The 16,936-nt window shown below is 39.2% G+C and overlaps 1 protein-coding gene and 1 long non-coding RNA gene across 31 annotated transcripts in view; one reads left to right on the top strand and one right to left on the bottom strand.

The window, feature by feature from the left end:
* The window catches only part of tcf7l2 (transcription factor 7 like 2), a 253,477-nt gene extending 248,891 nt beyond the window's left edge, over nucleotides 1–4,586 (top strand). For 17 of the 30 annotated variants that reach the window (XM_062975717.1, XM_062975726.1, XM_062975715.1 and 14 more), the window contains one exon: nucleotides 1,121–4,586. In XM_062975717.1, coding sequence (XP_062831787.1) covers nucleotides 1,121–1,562 — 442 coding nt within the window. In that variant the 3' untranslated portion in view covers nucleotides 1,563–4,586. The remainder of the gene's footprint in view (nucleotides 1–1,120) is intronic. The other 13 variants (XM_062975752.1, XM_062975740.1, XM_062975736.1 and 10 more) reach the window with 2 other exon arrangements.
* The window catches only part of LOC134297639 (uncharacterized), a 67,309-nt gene that overhangs the window by 11,105 nt on the left and 39,268 nt on the right, over nucleotides 1–16,936 (bottom strand). The window lies entirely within an intron of this gene.

The following is a 16,936-nucleotide window of genomic DNA, read 5'->3' as shown; positions in this document are numbered from 1 at the left end:
ACTTCCACTGGCTGTTTGAGCTTCCATACCTTTCACCTTTTTGCAAACCTTAACTGAATTTCACTTACACATTTGCTGTTGCAAAAGTCCTAGCTAAATTGTGTTACACTGATGTGGATGCTTTGGACAGAAATATCTGCATTTGCTTTGGACCATTTTTTCCTTAGAATCATTTTGCTATTGAACCTCTGCTGTACAAGACTGTATATGCTTAATTAAGATTTTACTATTCTACTATGATAGGTGTATTCTATGCATTAAGTGCAATTGATAGGTGTTCTGCTTTATGCAAGTTTGATACGTGGGGGTTGATTGTGGATTGTTTATTAGAATTGATTTTTTAAAATGAAACTCTCATTGTTATATGAAGATACATGTTGTTTGTGCACTGCATCTAACCAAGTGTTGAATGTTCACTGAAGTTGCAGGAATGAATTCAGACAACATTCCTATATAAATTAAAATAGATACCAGGCAGTTCCTTCTCCCACTCCCACCCTTTAAAAAAACCCTCGATGCGTGGTAATCCACAACCTGCAGGTTATACAACCAGTTATTCTTGTTAATTTTGGGTGATATTTCTGTTCATCTTTCTTTTTCTTGATTCCCCACTTTTATTCTTCCTGTTACTTTCTCTTCTCTTTTGTGTGTGAATTGATTTACTTTTTTTTCTCCATATGGTGTGGTTCTAAACAGAAACAAACAGGAGTGGTAGGTCATCGGCTGCAGCTTATTGCAAAGGTGGAATTCCATCCAAGGCAGGCAGAGAGCCATTCCAGAGAGACTCATGAGTCAGTCTTTCAGAATATTTGGTATATGTAAAATGTTCAGGGGGTGATGAGAATATAAAATAGCACATGGTAAATTTATGGTGGGAAGGAATTAATTGTTGTTTTCTTAAATTTCACAAAGATCAACAAATGTGTCTAGTTAGGGGAAGAGAGGGTGATTCCTCAAAGATACGGTATCTACAGTTAAACCAGCACCATCATATTAAACACATTGGGTTTGGTTAAACAGAGTCCAGCATAGTTTCTCGGGGGGGGGGGGGTGTTTGTTTGTTTTTTTCCAATAGCATTTCTGCCCCTCTATTCACAAATGACTCTCTCCCTGTTTCTAGGAGAAAAAAAAAGTGCGTTCGCTACATACAAGGTGAAGGCAGCTGCGTCAGCCCACCCTCTTCAGATGGAAGCCTACTAGACTCTCCTCCGTCTTCTCCTAACATGCTAGCCTCCCCCACAAGAGACTCAAAATCACAGACTGAACAAACCCAACCTCTCTCACTCACATTGAAACCCGACCCGCTGGCACACCTCCCACTGATGCCGCCCGCATCCTCCTCCTCCGTAGTTCTGACTGAAAGCTCCACTAGCAAACCGAGGGGGCTGCCTGCTAGTAATTGCCAGAACGGGGCACTGGACCATCAGTCTGCCACTTTACAGCAGTCAGCACCGTCGTCCTCTTCATTAGTACAACCGTCAACATCCTCCTTGCATTCCCATAATTCTTTGGCTGGGACACAGCCCCAACCCCTTTCACTTGTAACCAAGTCTTTAGAATAGCTTTAGCCTCTTGTAGACCTCCTTATTTTTATTTTGCGTGTGTATGTGTGTCAAGAGTTTCCCCCCCTTTTGTTTGTATTTTTTTAAACAAATTGTGCCATATGGCTGGCTACATTAGTTGATGTCTATCGAGTTCATTGGTCAATATTTGACCCATTGTTATTTCATTTTTTTTCCTTTTTAAATATGTAGATCAAGAAAAAAAAGCCTCATGATTCTGCCAAAATTTTTATCAACAGCTGTTTAAAGTCTTTGTAGCATTTAAAATATTATATATATATATAAATATATATATACATAACTGTTATGTAGTTCCAATAGCTTAGTTTCAAAGACTGATTTTAAAAATGAAAAAAGAAGCAATTTTGAAGCAGCCCTTGCTGAAGGCGTTGGTTCTTTATTATTTGTATTAAATACGAGCTTGCGAACCAATCATTTTACATCTGGTTTTTAAAACTTTTTAAGGGCACAATGAATGCAGTGCCGCTATTTTTTTTTCTTTCCTTTTTTTCCTTTGTGTGATATAACTTCTTGTGATGTTACTTGTTATTGTTTAAATGTACAGAAACAAAGGGTTAAAATGTGTTAATATACCTTGTTCCATGGTGTTGTTCTTTTCTGGGGGAGGGAATGCTACTCAACAATTAAAAAGTATCACAACGCTATTGGACCAGTAGTATTTATTGCTTTAGAGATTGCTTGTTGTACTTGTACGTTGTCCCTTTTAAAAAATGTTTTCCTTTCCCCCCACTCTCCTTGAAACGTTGTGTAAAGTTTTTCCCCTCCTTAGTGTAAGCATCATATATATAACAACTCATTTGTACAAGGTTTTTAAGTTTATATAAAAAAGTGTATATATATATTTTTGTTGGCTTCTTTTGTTTGTTTTAATTTCTTTTATTATTATTTTTCTTGTCATACCGTTGCCACCAAATGGACATTTGCAGATGGATCAATAGTGTAAAAAATGCTTTAAAAGCCATTACATGAAACAAGACTTGAAAATTTAGCATGGGACTTTTTAGCAATGCTGTTGGAAAAGCAGCAGTGTCTCCATTCAGAACTGCAATGATTTCCCCTGACACTTGTAGGCTGTGAGCAAAACTTTTTATGTGCCAAAATTCTCAGTGATTTTCTCTTTTCCCAACAACTTTTTTATGATGTATTTTTTTTTGTTCATCCTGTTTTGCTGTGATGTTACATAGGTAGATATGTATGTAGTTTTTAATGTCACCTATTACAGACGTGTTTGGTAGCAGATTGTCCAGAAAGCATATAAAAATGAAGAGGTATAAACCCTAAAGGGCCAAATTCTGTATATTAGATTATTCATAAAAGGAAAAATCAGGCTGCCACTTTTATGTAAACTTACTACATACAGGTAGGTAGCAAACTTTTAAAAAAACTAGGCATGTTGATGTTGCAAAACTTTTTTAAAAAGATAAAATGCTGTATAAAGCTGAAAAAATGTTCATCTGTTCATCCAGTGCCATTGTAGTTGACATGAAGCGATTGTAAAACTGTCTCCAGTTTTCTTCTCTGGTTTATTAAGATGCTAACTATGACATTTTTTTTGTGAATCCTTTGAATGTTTCCTAACAGTTGTGATGTTACTGTTCCGTTTTATTGCTCTTATTCCAATTTTTCATTTCTAATGGTTTGGAAGCCATTTTTTGTAATGAATAAATGTCCATGCTGTACAGTATCTGTAGCATGCAGTTCTGGATTAATAAAAGCAACTTAGTATGTGCAGATGAAGACTTGCAGCTCATTTACCTGTAGGGTTTATTTAATTTTCCCCAGTCCCTAGTGCAGGAGGTGTTCAACATGGCATGTTTTACATCTGTCTCAGTAGAATTGCTGCTTAGAATAATCACTTCTAAATTGGAACATAAAGTGCCAAGTGTAGAGTAAGACCCACAGTATCAATGATGAATGACTTATCAAATTCCCATTGATTTAATAGACCTACCAACAAATTGATTTAGGCCAGTCAGTTGGGTTAATTGTTCAGTATTAAATGCCTGTCTAACCCTGAAGATATTTTGAAATATTTCAAATCTGAACGGTATGAAATGAAACAAAGATCAATCGGATGTTGTATTCATTCACTAATCCCAGGGAGACAAATGCAGCTGGCGATTACGAGTCCCCAAAAAATTGCATACACTAATCCAAATCTCAGTTACCAAATTCTAATTCTCCATTTCCAACTGTACACATGACACTTGTAAGAAAAGCCCTGTAAAATATACAAAGGTTCAAATACCAGGTTTTAAGAAGTAAAAGCACACTCATGCTTATACTTCTCATAGCACATGCAAAACTGAAACATTTCCAAATCCTTCTCACATGGGAGACAGTTTCAGATGCAGGTGAAAATGATGTATATTCCTTCTTGGGTAGATCCAAGCTCCCTTTTCTCGTAGGAAGAAGAAGTGAAAGTACATACTAAATGATTTTTTTGCAGTTCAGTATTCAGTTCAAATACCTCACAATAGTGAAAAAAATCTTCAAGATTTTCTCTGTTTAGGAAATTAGCATTTGATCCCCAGTTCTTTTCCCAGCAAAGTCTGCCATAAAAATCCCATTGCCAAAACCTGGAAGCAACAATTATCAATTTCCCATCTTAGATCCTTAATTTTCAGAAAAGACTTATGTCAAGAATTAATGTCATTAATTATTTGAGTTGGTTCTTTCAAAAACCATATAAATCAAGTCACCCGCTACCCTTTGCTGCAAAATATAATGCCTCTGCGATGCACAAAAATACTAGAATCTAATGTAGACAGAAATTTACAGTTATTCGCTAGCTAAAATTCAGCTTCCTGTTCTGTGCATTTTAATGCTTCCGGCACATGCTTGTCTATCAACTATGTATCTGTTCTGAGAGTTTTTTCCAGCTTCAGACTCTGCACTGCACAAATTCCATGGATGTACAGATCATGAACGTGTGATTTGTTTTTGTTTTACTCTTTATGTTATTTGCATTACATTATTTGCTCAATAAAGATATTCACTGTACTTTTTAGGGACTTGTAGCCATGTGTGAACACAATATATGAACTCAGAAGGATGTTGGTACAAACATTAGATTTACCCTGCAAGAGAGAAAAAAAACATCTTCTTGCAGGAAAAAAATTGGAAGAAATTGGCATGGAAAAGGTTTTTTTTCTTTCGAGAAACTTCTTACGTTGTAATTTTATGCATGTTTATCACTGAACTCAGTAGACTTGCTCCAAAGAAAATGGAAACTATGTCAGAACAATAGTTCTATCCTATATATCTGTTAAGTAAGTTGCACTGAGTTCATTGAGGTTTCCCTTTAGGTGCCTGGGTATAAGATTGTAATATTAGTCCACTTACAGGTCAATAGCAAAATTATCTGGGTGTCATGGTGGGTAAATGCTAAAGAAAAAGGAGCATACCAAAAATAAATTCTTGGAAACTAATAAAATGAATTATTTTCTTACTGTTTTGAAAACTCCAGAGAAGTTACAATATATAAACAACGTCTTTCCATCCTGATATTTGATGTGACCCTAAAAACACACACATACATGTCCCAAAACACTAAAGGTAAAGATAAAAGTTTGCCCCTGACATTAATCTAGTCATGTCTGTCTCTGGGGGTTGGAAATGGAGCTCATCTCCATTTCTAAGCTGAAGAGCCGGCGTTGTCCAAAGACACCTCCAAGGTCATGTGGCTGGCATGACTGCATGAAGTGCTGTTCCCACTGGAGCGGTACCTGTTTTCGAACTGCTAGGTTGACAGAAGCTGGGGTTATCAGCGGGAGCTCACCCCGCTCCCCGGATTTGAACTGCCAACCTTTCAGTCAACAAGTCCTGCAGCTCAGCGGTTTAACCCGCTGCACTATCAGGGGCTCCCAAAACACTACATAAACTCAAATGAGAGGGGCAATGGGGCACAGGTTTGTGTCATTTTCCTTGGATTTGAAGAAAATTCTATTTTGATTTTTCTAGTTATAAGAGAGGTAAGAACACTGCAACCTGATACAGATACCAGGAATTTGCGGGTTTGCATAGAATCAGAAATATCACTTCTTTCTTGGCAGAGATCCTGTGCCTTTTAAATAGATATGCCTGGCAGAAATATTTGTGCCTACACCCCGTTCCCATGTGATAAAAGCTGCTTGGTGAACATTTGTACCACACAGTTAGTAAAGCACAGGGAATTTGCCAGGAAATTATAATAGACATTTTGTAATGTTTTAGCTGTAAAGTTTTTTAAAATCAAAAATGGAAGGAATGAAGTTGTTTATTCACTCAATGTATGTGAAATTCAGCCTCTGATGCTCAAACTGTAAACGTTTTTTTTTTTCGTGTCAGGAGCGACTTGAGAAACTGCAAGTCGCTTCTGGTATGAGAGAATTGGCCGTCTGCAAGGACGTTGCCCAGGGGTTTGTTTTTTTTATGTTTTTACCATCCTTGTTGGAGGCTTCTCTCATGTCCCCGCATGGAGCTGGAGCTTATAGAGGGAGCTCATCTGCGCTCTCCCCGGGTGGGATTCGAACCTGGCAGCCTTCAGGTCAGCAACCCAACCTTCAAGTCATAAGGCTTTAACCCACTATGCCATCGGGGGCATAGTAAAAGTGGTTAGGCCTTGAATGTTACGTTTCGGAAACATGATTTATCAGTTGTTGGAAACATGCAGAAGCATCTCATCCTCAAATCTTTGTGGGTTTCCCCTAGTTATATAGTTGTCTGTTTTGGGGGACTATACAGGGTGTTTGTAAAAGAACTCCCTAGTTTTAAGTTTATATATATATACAGTAGAGTCACTTATCCAAGCTAAACGGGCCGACAGAAGCTTGGATAAGCGAATATCTTGGATAATAAGGAGCGATTAAGGAAAAGCCTATTAAACATCAAATTTGGTTATGATTTTACAAATTAAGCACCAAAACCTCATGTTATACAACAAATTTGACAGGAAAAAGTAGTTCAATACGCAGTAGTTATGTTGTAATTACTGTATTTACGAATTTAGCACCAAAATATCACGATATATTGAAAACATTGACTATAAAAATGGCTTGGATAATCCAGAAGCGAGGCTTGGATAAGTGAGACTCTACTGTGTGTGTATATATATGTATGTGTGTGTGTGTGTATATACAGTAGAGTCTCACTTATCCAACACTCACTTATCCAACGTTCTGGATTATCCAACGCATTTTTGTAGTCAATATTTTCAATAAATTGTGATATTTTGGTGCTAAATTTGTAAATACAGTAATTACTACATAGCATTACTGTATACTGAACTACTTTTTCTGTCAAATTTTTTGTATAACATGATGTTTTGGTGCTTAATTTGTAAAATCATAACCTAATTTGATGTTTAATAGGCTTCTCCTTAATCTCTCCTTATTATCCAACATATTCGCTTATCCAACATTCTGCCGGCCCGTTTATGTTGGATAAATGAGACTCTACTGTGTGTGTGTGTGTGTGTATCAGTGGTTCTCAACCTGTGGGTCCCCAGATGTTTTTGACCTACAACTCCCAGAAATCTGGGCATTGAAGGCCAAAAACATCTGGGGACCCCACGTTGAGAACCACTGATATAGACCTTTGTTCTTATCTTAGGACAGAGTGATAGCAAAAGCCATCATTAGAAAAATCACTCTTTTCCACAAGTATTAAAGATTCATTAGTCCTGAGAATCGTGACACAGCTACCCTTTTCTCCATAGGCTTGCTAGCCCTAACTTTTATTCTAAGAATATTCCTATTTACTTCTCTACTTGCGTCTCTAACTGCTTCTACAAAAAGGCCACCATGTTTTGAAAAGAAAAAAAGACAGATTTACCAACCGACTTTATCAAATAACTAATTTGTTGACTCTCACTTTAAATGCCATTGCTTTAAAAAGCTGTGATAATCGCTACTGGAAATAGCCCTAGCCTTCTGAAAGTTGCCTCGCCTGTTCCACCAAGCCTCCATGTTTCTTCATTCACATGTGATTGGAGACTTGGTTAGCTTGCTTTTCACCTCCCAAGTTTATTTATTTATTTATTTACAGCATTTATATTCCGCCCTTCTCACCCTGAAGGGGACTCAGAGCGGATCACATTACACATATAGGCAAATTTTCAATGCCTTTTAACATAGAACAAAGACAAGACAAACATAGGCTCCGAGCGGGCCTCGAACTCATGACCTCCTGGTCAGAGTGATTCATTGCAGCTGGTTACAGCTGGTTTGCTCTCCAGCCTGCACCACAGCCCGAGCCCTCTCACACTTCTCATCCTTTAGTAGCCACCTTGTTATCTATCTAAGTGTCCCACCAGACCAGGTTGCAGAACTCTTGCTGGAGCTGGCAATATGGTAAGGAGGAGACAATGTTGGCAGGCAGGAGGCAAATCCCCAGGTGTTTAAAAAATCCATCCAAATGAAAATTATAGCTCTGAAATAGAGGGTATATCCAGGAAAAGAAGGACATATGGCTAACCATTATGGGGTTTTAACTTGACTCCATATTATCCTTGGTTTTTCATTTTTTCACCATTTCCCTAACTTCTTTTGTTTTTGTTTTTCAAAATCTTACTTTGAAACATTTATTTTATTTATTTATCATATTTATATACAGTAGAGTCTCACTTATCCAACACTCGCTTATCCAATGTTCTGGATTATCCAACGCATTTTTGTAGTCAATGTTTTCAATACATCGTGATATTTTGGTGCTAAATTCGTAAATACAGTAATTACTACATAGCATTACTGCGTTGTTGTATAACATGATGTTTTGGTGCTTAATTTGTAAAATCATAACCTAATTTGATGTGTAATCGGCTTTTCCTTAATCCCTCCTTATTATCCAACATATTCGCTTATCCAACTGGCCCGTTTATGTTGGATAAGTGAGACTCTACTGTACCGTCTTTCTCTACCCCTGGGGGGACTCAAGGAGACTTTCATATGGCCTACATAGTGCCTAAAACAGGGGTCCCCAAACTTTTTAAACTGGGGGCCAGTTCACAATCCTTCGGACCGTTGGAGGGCCGGACTATAGTTGGCCACCAAGCAATAATAATAACAACAACAACAACAACAACAACAACAATAAATAGGGTTGGAAGAGACCCTTTGGGCCATTGAGTCCAATCCCCTTCTGTCTTTGGGCACCAAAAGCACAAGCAAAGCACCCCTGACAAATGGCATCATTATTATTAATAATAATAATAATAATAATAATAATAATAATAATAATAATAATAATAATAATAACTGGAAGAGAAGAAGAGAACCCTTGGGTCATTTAGCCCAACCCCCTTCTGCCTTTGTGCCGTGGGGGCCGGATAAATGGCTTTGATGGGCCGCATGTGGCCCCCGGGCCTTAGTTTGGGGACCCCTGGCCTAAAACATAAAACATGAAATAAGATTAAATTAAAATTGGACATACATAAAAACATAGTTAAGATACAATCCAATGTTGAGACCCATCATCCAAAGGCAAGGTCTAAGGCCGTTCCATAACCAATGGCACGATTTCCAGTAAATTTGTTGCACTGTAATATTTCTCAAAGGCTTGCTCCCAAGGCTAAGTTTTAACTCTTTTTCTGAAAGCCAGGAGGGAGGGGGCTGATCTAATATTGGCTATGGTATCTTCCGCTTTACTCCTAAAAAATTCCCATACAACTACAACATTTAGCGGTTTTTTGACCTGCACTATACACTGTTGCCCTCCTTTGAAATCTTCAAGTTCATTGTGTTATTTATTTGTTACTTTGCATTCTTCGTTTACCTTCATTGTCTCTAGTTTCTTGTCATGTGGCTTCTTTCCTTGCATCTCCTCAGTCATGGTAGCACTCACTGGTCTTGTTCATTGGGGAATTAGTCTCTCACTGGTGGGGTAAAGTAGTAATTCTGTGGTTGGAAATGGGTGGGTCTTACTGTTTTTCCAAACTGCACCCAGTTTACCAGTCAGAAGGGAGTCAGACCTAGCTCTGAGATTTTGAGACATTGACGGTCTATTTGTCTTCTGAGGTTTCCTGATTCAGGGATTGATGTTACTGAATGGGCTGCTTTCTAGATTGTTGGCAATGACAGACAACCGTAACAGCCTGACTCCAGACTGATATTCAGCATACAAACCAAGAGAAGATGATAGTATCTCCTTGCTCTCACTTTGGTAGGAAGCCCAACCGCAATGAGTTTGGTGAGGTCAATAATATTGCAGAGCAGACATGTAGATTGGTATTGTTATATGATCCTAGGGATCGGCTCATTTACTGTCTCATGTCTTAATTCCAGGAATGTGGAGGCGATGTCACATTTGCCAACACAGTAGCTTACTCATCACGTTTAGTGGGTTTTTAAAAAGTGCATCCAGTGGCGCAAATTCCTGTCTAATGTTCAGTTGGGAAGCAGTAATTTTGTTCCTTTTTTTTTTGAGCGGGATTTGTCAATTGCAGTGGGAACTAGAAAACTGTTTGCTCAGAAAATAAGAAGCAGTTGGTGGCCAATAAGGATCCAAGCAGTATCTGAGCCAGACAGAAGCAACTGAGTTGCAATGAGTCTCATGCTGTCAATCCTGGCCAGAAAGGCACATTACAAATAGAATAAACACATGTATTTCATGGCAAACAACCTGTTTGGCTCAAGGACTCTATCTGGTATGTGACATATGGGGAGTGTGAGTGGCAACACATTAAAAACATACAATCTTCCGTGCGCAACATGTAAAGGTGAGATTAAAATCTCTCCACCTAGCTTTCTGAATTATAAGGACTTCAAGGGTATGATACTACTAGTGACAATACAAGCTCAGTCTCAAAAATGAGATTGAGAGTTGAGAGAGGTTCTGCCCTTCAAGTCTTCTGTTTTTTTGCTACTGGTGATAGAAAAATAAAATCTCAAGATCTCCAAATTGTAGATCTCCCCTGCACCACTGCCAAAAAACAAATCCATGAGCTTCTCATTATTACTTCACTTCGCTTTATTTCTTAATTAGTCGCTCTCCACCAGAGTGCTCCGAACGACTTACAATTTAAAATATCATTCCAAATTATAAAAACATTCAACAGTGACTATTTGGCAAACTAGATCTGATCTACTCAAATGCACAACCAAACAAAAAAACCTGATAGGGTTTTTTTTCGTGTCAGGAGCAACTTGAGTTGCTTCTGGTGTGAGAGAATTGGCCGTCTGCAAGGACGTTGCCCAGGGGACGCCCGGACGTTTTTGATGTTTTTACCATCCTTATGGGAGGCTTCTCTCATGTCCCCACATGGAGCTGGAGCTGATAGAGGGAGCTCATCCACACTCTCCCCGGGTTGGATTCGAACCTGGCAGCCTTCAGGTCAGCAACCCAACCTTCAAGTCACAACGCTTTAATCCACTATGCCACCGGGGGCTCCACCTGATAGGTGATGGACCAGTAAGCAAATACTGTGCATATTTCTAAACGTGTTTAACTAAAATCTAAGGAGCCCTAGTGGCAAAGTGCGTTAAAGTACTGAGCTGGAGATGGAAAGGTCCCAAGTTCAAACCCCGGGAGTGGCGTGAGCGGCCGCTGTTAGCTCCAGCTCCTGCCAACCTAGCAGTTTGAAAACATGCCAATGTGAGTAGATCAATAGGTACCGCTCCGTCGGGAAGGTAACGGCGCTCCATGCAGTCATGCTGGCCACATGACCTTGGAGGTGTCTACGGACAACGCCGGCTCTTCGGCTTAGAAATGGAGATGAGCACCAACCCCCAGAGTCAGACATGACTGGACGTAATGTCAGGGGAAAACCTTTACCTTTTTTTTTTTACCTTAACTAAAATCAGTACAAGGACATTTTTCATCTCATGGTGGAGTTTATTTAAGCCACTAAATTTTCCTTGCTAGCATTAACTGGAGTGACAGCCATTACTTCATTTTCCAACCATTCTCCTGGCTTAAAGATTAGTCTGATGTTTAGGGAAGAGGATGATAGGAATTATTGGGCTATGTTTTGATGACGTTTACAACAGGTCAGTAAAAGCACATCCTTCAACTACAGCCAATTCTTGAATAATATAAAACAAACCTATTGTTGTTATTAACAGCTATCAAGTCAATTGCTGACAACCCTGTGAATGAGAAACCACTCGTTCTGCCCCGGTCTTGGAAAGTCAGGGCTATGGATTTCTTGACTGAGACTATTCACCTGCCATGGCATTTTCCTCTTTTCCTACTGCTTTCTACCTTTTCGTCAACTGAGTCATATCGCATGTGATATGTCCAAGGTATGACAGTCTTAGCTTAGTTGGCTTCTAAGGAGGAGAGTTCAGGCTAGAATTGCTCTATTTGTCCTGGGTTTTTTTTTTTTGGAGGCTATGGTATCTGCAGAACTTTTCTTCAGAATTACATTAAACATTAGATGATTCTCTTCTTGCCAGTTTTTTTCACTGTCTAGCATTCACAGGAGCCCCGGTGGCGAAGTGTGTTAAAGCACTGAGCTGTTGAACTTGCAGACCGAAAGGTCCCAGGTTCAAATTCCGGGAGCGGAATGAGCACCCACTGTTAGCTACAGCTTCTGCCAACCTAGTTCGAAAACATGCCAATGTGAGTAGATCAACAGGTACCGCTCCGGCGGGAAGGTAACGGCGCTCCATGCAGTCATGCCGGCCACATGACCTTGGAGTTGTCTACGGACAACGTCGGCTCTTCGGCTTAGAAATGGAGATGAACACCAACCCCCAGAGTCAGACATGACTGGACTTAACGTCAGGGGAAACCTTTACCTTTACCTAGCATTCACAAACATATATAGAAATTAAAAAAAAACAATATCATAGGCAATCCGGACTTTGCTATTCAATGATATATCTCTTGTCTACTTCCTTCATAGCTGCCCTTCCCAATCCTAGTCTATTGATATCTTGAATACAATCCGTATTTCGATTAATAACCAAGCTAAGGTATGGGAAATCTTTGGCTATCTCAACTTCATTGTCTCCTATAAGGTTCGTACATAATTTGTGGCCATCATTTCTGTTTTCTTAGTGTTCAACTGTAAACCCATTTATTCCTTGGCTTTCTTCAGTAGTTGTTCCAAGTCTTTGCAATTTCCTGCTTATAGTATAGTGTCATCTGTGCATCTTAAACTATTGAAATTTCTTCCTCCAATTTTCCTGCCTCCTTCCTCAAAGTCTAATTCAGCTTTATGTATGATGCATTCAGTGTACAATCATTAATATTTTTTAAAAAAATTAAACTGTTTATTTTTAATACTATTAATATTTAATTCTACAGTAGAGTCCCACTTATCCAACACTTGCTTATCCAACTTTCTGGATTATCCAACGCATTTTTGTAGTAAATGTTTTCAATCCATGTTGATATTTTGGTGCTAAATTCGTAAATACAGTAATTACTACATAGCATTACTGCGTATTGAACTACTTTTTCTGTCAAATTTGTTGTATAACATGATGTTTTGGTGCTTAATTTGTAAATTGGTTTAATAGGCTTTTCCTTAATGCCTCCTTATTATCCAACATATTCACTTATCCAACATTCTGCCGGCCCGTTTATGTTGGATAAGTGAGACTCGACTGTATTTTAATGTTTGCAATTTTAGGTTTTAAATTGTATTGCATTTGGTTTTATCGTAAGCCACTTTTAATCTCTTTTGCAGAGAGAGAAAGCGAGGTATAAATAAACATAAACATAAACATAATAATAATAATAATAATAATAATAATAATAATAATAATAATAATAATAATACAAGGGAAATAGATAGAGTGATTAAATGCAGTCTTGCCTGATCTCCTTGTCAATTGTAAACTATCCCATTTCTCTATATCCTTTTTATACTCGTTATAATCATCATTACATGCAAAGGTTAGAATTGTAAATGCTCTCATCCATAAGCACAACAGTTTACACCTCCCACCATATAAATCCCCACTACTGATAAAAAAAAAATCAAGGCCCGAAATGCCAAAAACGTAATGCCAAAATGGCAGCCCCTTATGTGCCAAAAAAGAACAATATTGCCTGCTTGTCCGGAGAGTGGGAAATATGAGAAATTGGCTCATGCCCCCTCCACATTGCCAAGCCAGTTTTTCACTTCCAATATCCTATTTAAAATAGGAACATGTATGTAACGTGGTTATGTTAATTATTCTATGAATCAATTGTTTGGAATAGCTGCTCAGAGAGAAGTGACTGTGCAGCACTCATGGCAAAAGCTGTAAACTAAGGCATAGTTGTAAATATAGTAAATATAGTTGTCAAGAAAGATAGGTTACTTTAAGTCAGTACTTCTCAATGTGTCAGGTGAAGAAACAAGAAATGCATGCAATACAATGCAATTTGATATACGGTATATACTCGAGTATATGCTGACCCAAATATAAGCCGAGGCACCTAATTTTACCACCAAAAAACTGAGAAAACATTGACTCCAGTATAAGTCGAGAGTGGGTAAATTTCAGAAATAAAAATAGAAACCAATAAAATTACATTAATTGAGGCATCAGTAGGTTAAATGTTTTTGAATATTTACATCAAGCTCAAATTTAAGAGAAGACTGTCTACCTCACAACCTCTGAGGATGCCTGCCATAGATGTGGGCGAAACGTCAGGAAAGAATACTTCTGGAACATGGCCATACAGCCCGGAAAATATACAACAACCCTGTGATCCCGGCCATGAAAGCCTTCGACAACACATTGCCCTCTCCCTTGTCCCCACCAGCCTTCCTAGGAGCCCCTGGTGGTGCAATGGGTTAAATGTTTGTGCCTGCAGGACTGCTGACTTGGTTGGGTAGCTGACCTGAAGGTTGCCCGTTCGAACTCAACCCAGGGAAAGCGCAGATGAGCCCCCTCTGTCAGCTACAGCTCCCCATGCGGGGACATGAGAGAAGCCCCCCACAAGGATGGTAAAACATCAAACATCCAGGTGTCCCCTGGGCAACGTCCTTGCAGACGGCCAATTATCTCACACCAGAAGTGACTTGCAGTTTCTCAAGTTGCTCCTGACATGAAAAAAAATCAATGTAATGAGCTATACAAAACACAATAATGGTTCAAAACATAAGTAGTACACAATATGTATATTAGAGCATCATATACATATTACATTCACAGAATCAATGCTCAGTCCTATGGTATATAACCCAAAAGTATCTAACTCAGTATTATAAATCAAACAAGATGATATAAGTCTCTGCAGTCCTAAAAGGATTTGGTTGGCTTAAAGGCAAACCGGTTCAGAGTCTGTGCAGTTCTGGAAGGATTCCTCAAAACTCCACAGGTTTAGAATCAATAGTAAAGCCAAGGAGACAGAATCAATGCTGATGTAGATCCTGAGTAGCTGGTTATTGACTGGAGTAGGTGGTAATATATCTGTTTATGCCGTTTACAACTAGTTCCCTGGTTTTATCCCAGTTTCGGTAACCCTTCTTCTGGTAAGCGGCAAATGTTTTATAATTTCTTTATTGATGGCTCTGCTTCAAGTATTCTTAACCAGTTGTAAACGGTGTAAACGGATATATTACCACCTACTCCAGTCAATAACCAGCTACTCAGGATCTACATCAGCATTGATTCTGTCTGGAAATGCAGCAGCTACGGGTCAAATTCAAAAATAAAATAGATATTAATAAAATTGCATTATTTGAGGCATCAGTAGGTTAAATGTTTTTGAATATTTATATAAAACTGTAATTTAAGATAATAATAAGACTTTAATAAGATAAGAGCCCCAGTGGCAAAGTGCGCTAAAGCACTGAGCTGGAGACCGAAAGGTCCCAGGTTCAAACCCCGTGAGCGGCCGCTGTTAGCTCCAGCTCCTGCCAACCTAGCAGTTCGAAAACATGCCAATGTGAGTAGATCAATAGGTACCGCGCCAGCGGGAAGGTAACGGCGCTCCATGCAGTCATGCCGGTCACATGACCTTGGAGGTGTCTATGGACAACGCCGGCTCTTCGGCTTAGAAATGGAGATGAGCACCAACCCCCAGAGTCAGACATGACTGGACTTAACATCAGGGGAAACCTTTACCATTACCTTAATAAGGTAAGACTGTCCAACTCTGAATACCTATATACTCAAGTATAAGCCGACCTGAATAAAAGCCGGCCAGGACCCTCACTCGAGTATAAGCCGAGGGGAGCTTTTTCAGCCCTAAAAAAGGGCTGAAAAACTAGGCTTATACTTGAGTATATACAGTAATTGGGTGCAAATAACTCATTCAATAACTCATTTCGTAGCAACTGAAATACGTTGATGAAAAAAAGAGGAAAGTAGGAGAAGGAGAGGAAAACTGAGACTTTTAAAATCACCTGAAAAAAATAGTATGAGGGGACTAATTGGGATAGTTGGGGGGCATGGGCCAATATTGTGGCTCATCAATATTGTGGCCAACCAAAAAGGCACACAAATCTGTACAAGCCGCTACTGGATCTCTTCGGCAGAAACAGGGATGGGAAATGGGATGGTGGGGAGGGGACCCATGATGTTAAAAAGTCATACCATCTACATGTTGTGTCTGAGCTGTAATGGAGAGCAGGGGAGGGTCCCCAGAGTTTCATTTGGGGCTGATCAGATGATGTCATGTGTTAAGTTTTGCCAACAGCAGCCCCTGGGCTCACTGGAAGCAAAGAGGCAAACCACTTTGATTCTCCATTTTGAAAACAACAGTGCCCCCTGTAAACTCAAATCTGTTTCCATCTCCATCTCATTACGGTTTGAGCTGAAGAATGTTACATGACATTTGTGGCATTTGCATTTCCTTCTGGGCTTCCCATAGGCCTCTGATTGGCCACGGTGGGAAATAAGATGCTGATTAGGCCTTTGGTCTGATCCAGCAGGGCCCTTCTTATGTTCTTATGGCATCATTTTATTAAGTCAGCAGGAAAACATATTACAGGTAGTGGAGCTGTTGCAAGAAGGTTGGAGAAATGATGAGGTAGCAAGCTGCTCTCCTTTAAATGTTTCCTCTCGCTTTGGGCACCATGCGGAGTTTGCAACAAACAGTGTTAGACTAATGAAGCTCTTATCCCAGTTATCCTTCCCACGTCCATACAGATCTCTATCTCCATCTCGGGTTCGCGCAATGGAACGTAAACTTTGGCAATAAGCCATGACAAAACTGAAATATCAATGCAAAATAATGTGCTAGAAAAGTCACATACAAATCGCAGCTTAGAAAAAAGAAGGCAAGGCAATGGGCCAAGAGCTGGAGGCCTTGACTTCTTTGTTTGCTTTTATTTTTTAGTTTTATTATTATTATTTTTTTACGTGTCAGGAGCAACCTGAGTTGCTTCTGGAGTGAGAGAATTGCAAGGACGTTGCCCAGGGGATGCCCGGATGTTTTGATGTTTTACAATCCTTGTGGGAGGCTTTTCTCATGTCCCCGCATGGAGC

Source organism: Anolis carolinensis, chromosome 3 (genome assembly GCF_035594765.1).
Source record: "Anolis carolinensis isolate JA03-04 chromosome 3, rAnoCar3.1.pri, whole genome shotgun sequence".
In the NCBI taxonomy this organism is placed as follows: Eukaryota; Metazoa; Chordata; class Lepidosauria; order Squamata; family Dactyloidae; genus Anolis; species Anolis carolinensis.
Note: the sequence above shows the minus strand (reverse complement) of the source record. Positions and strands in the feature narration are given on the sequence as shown.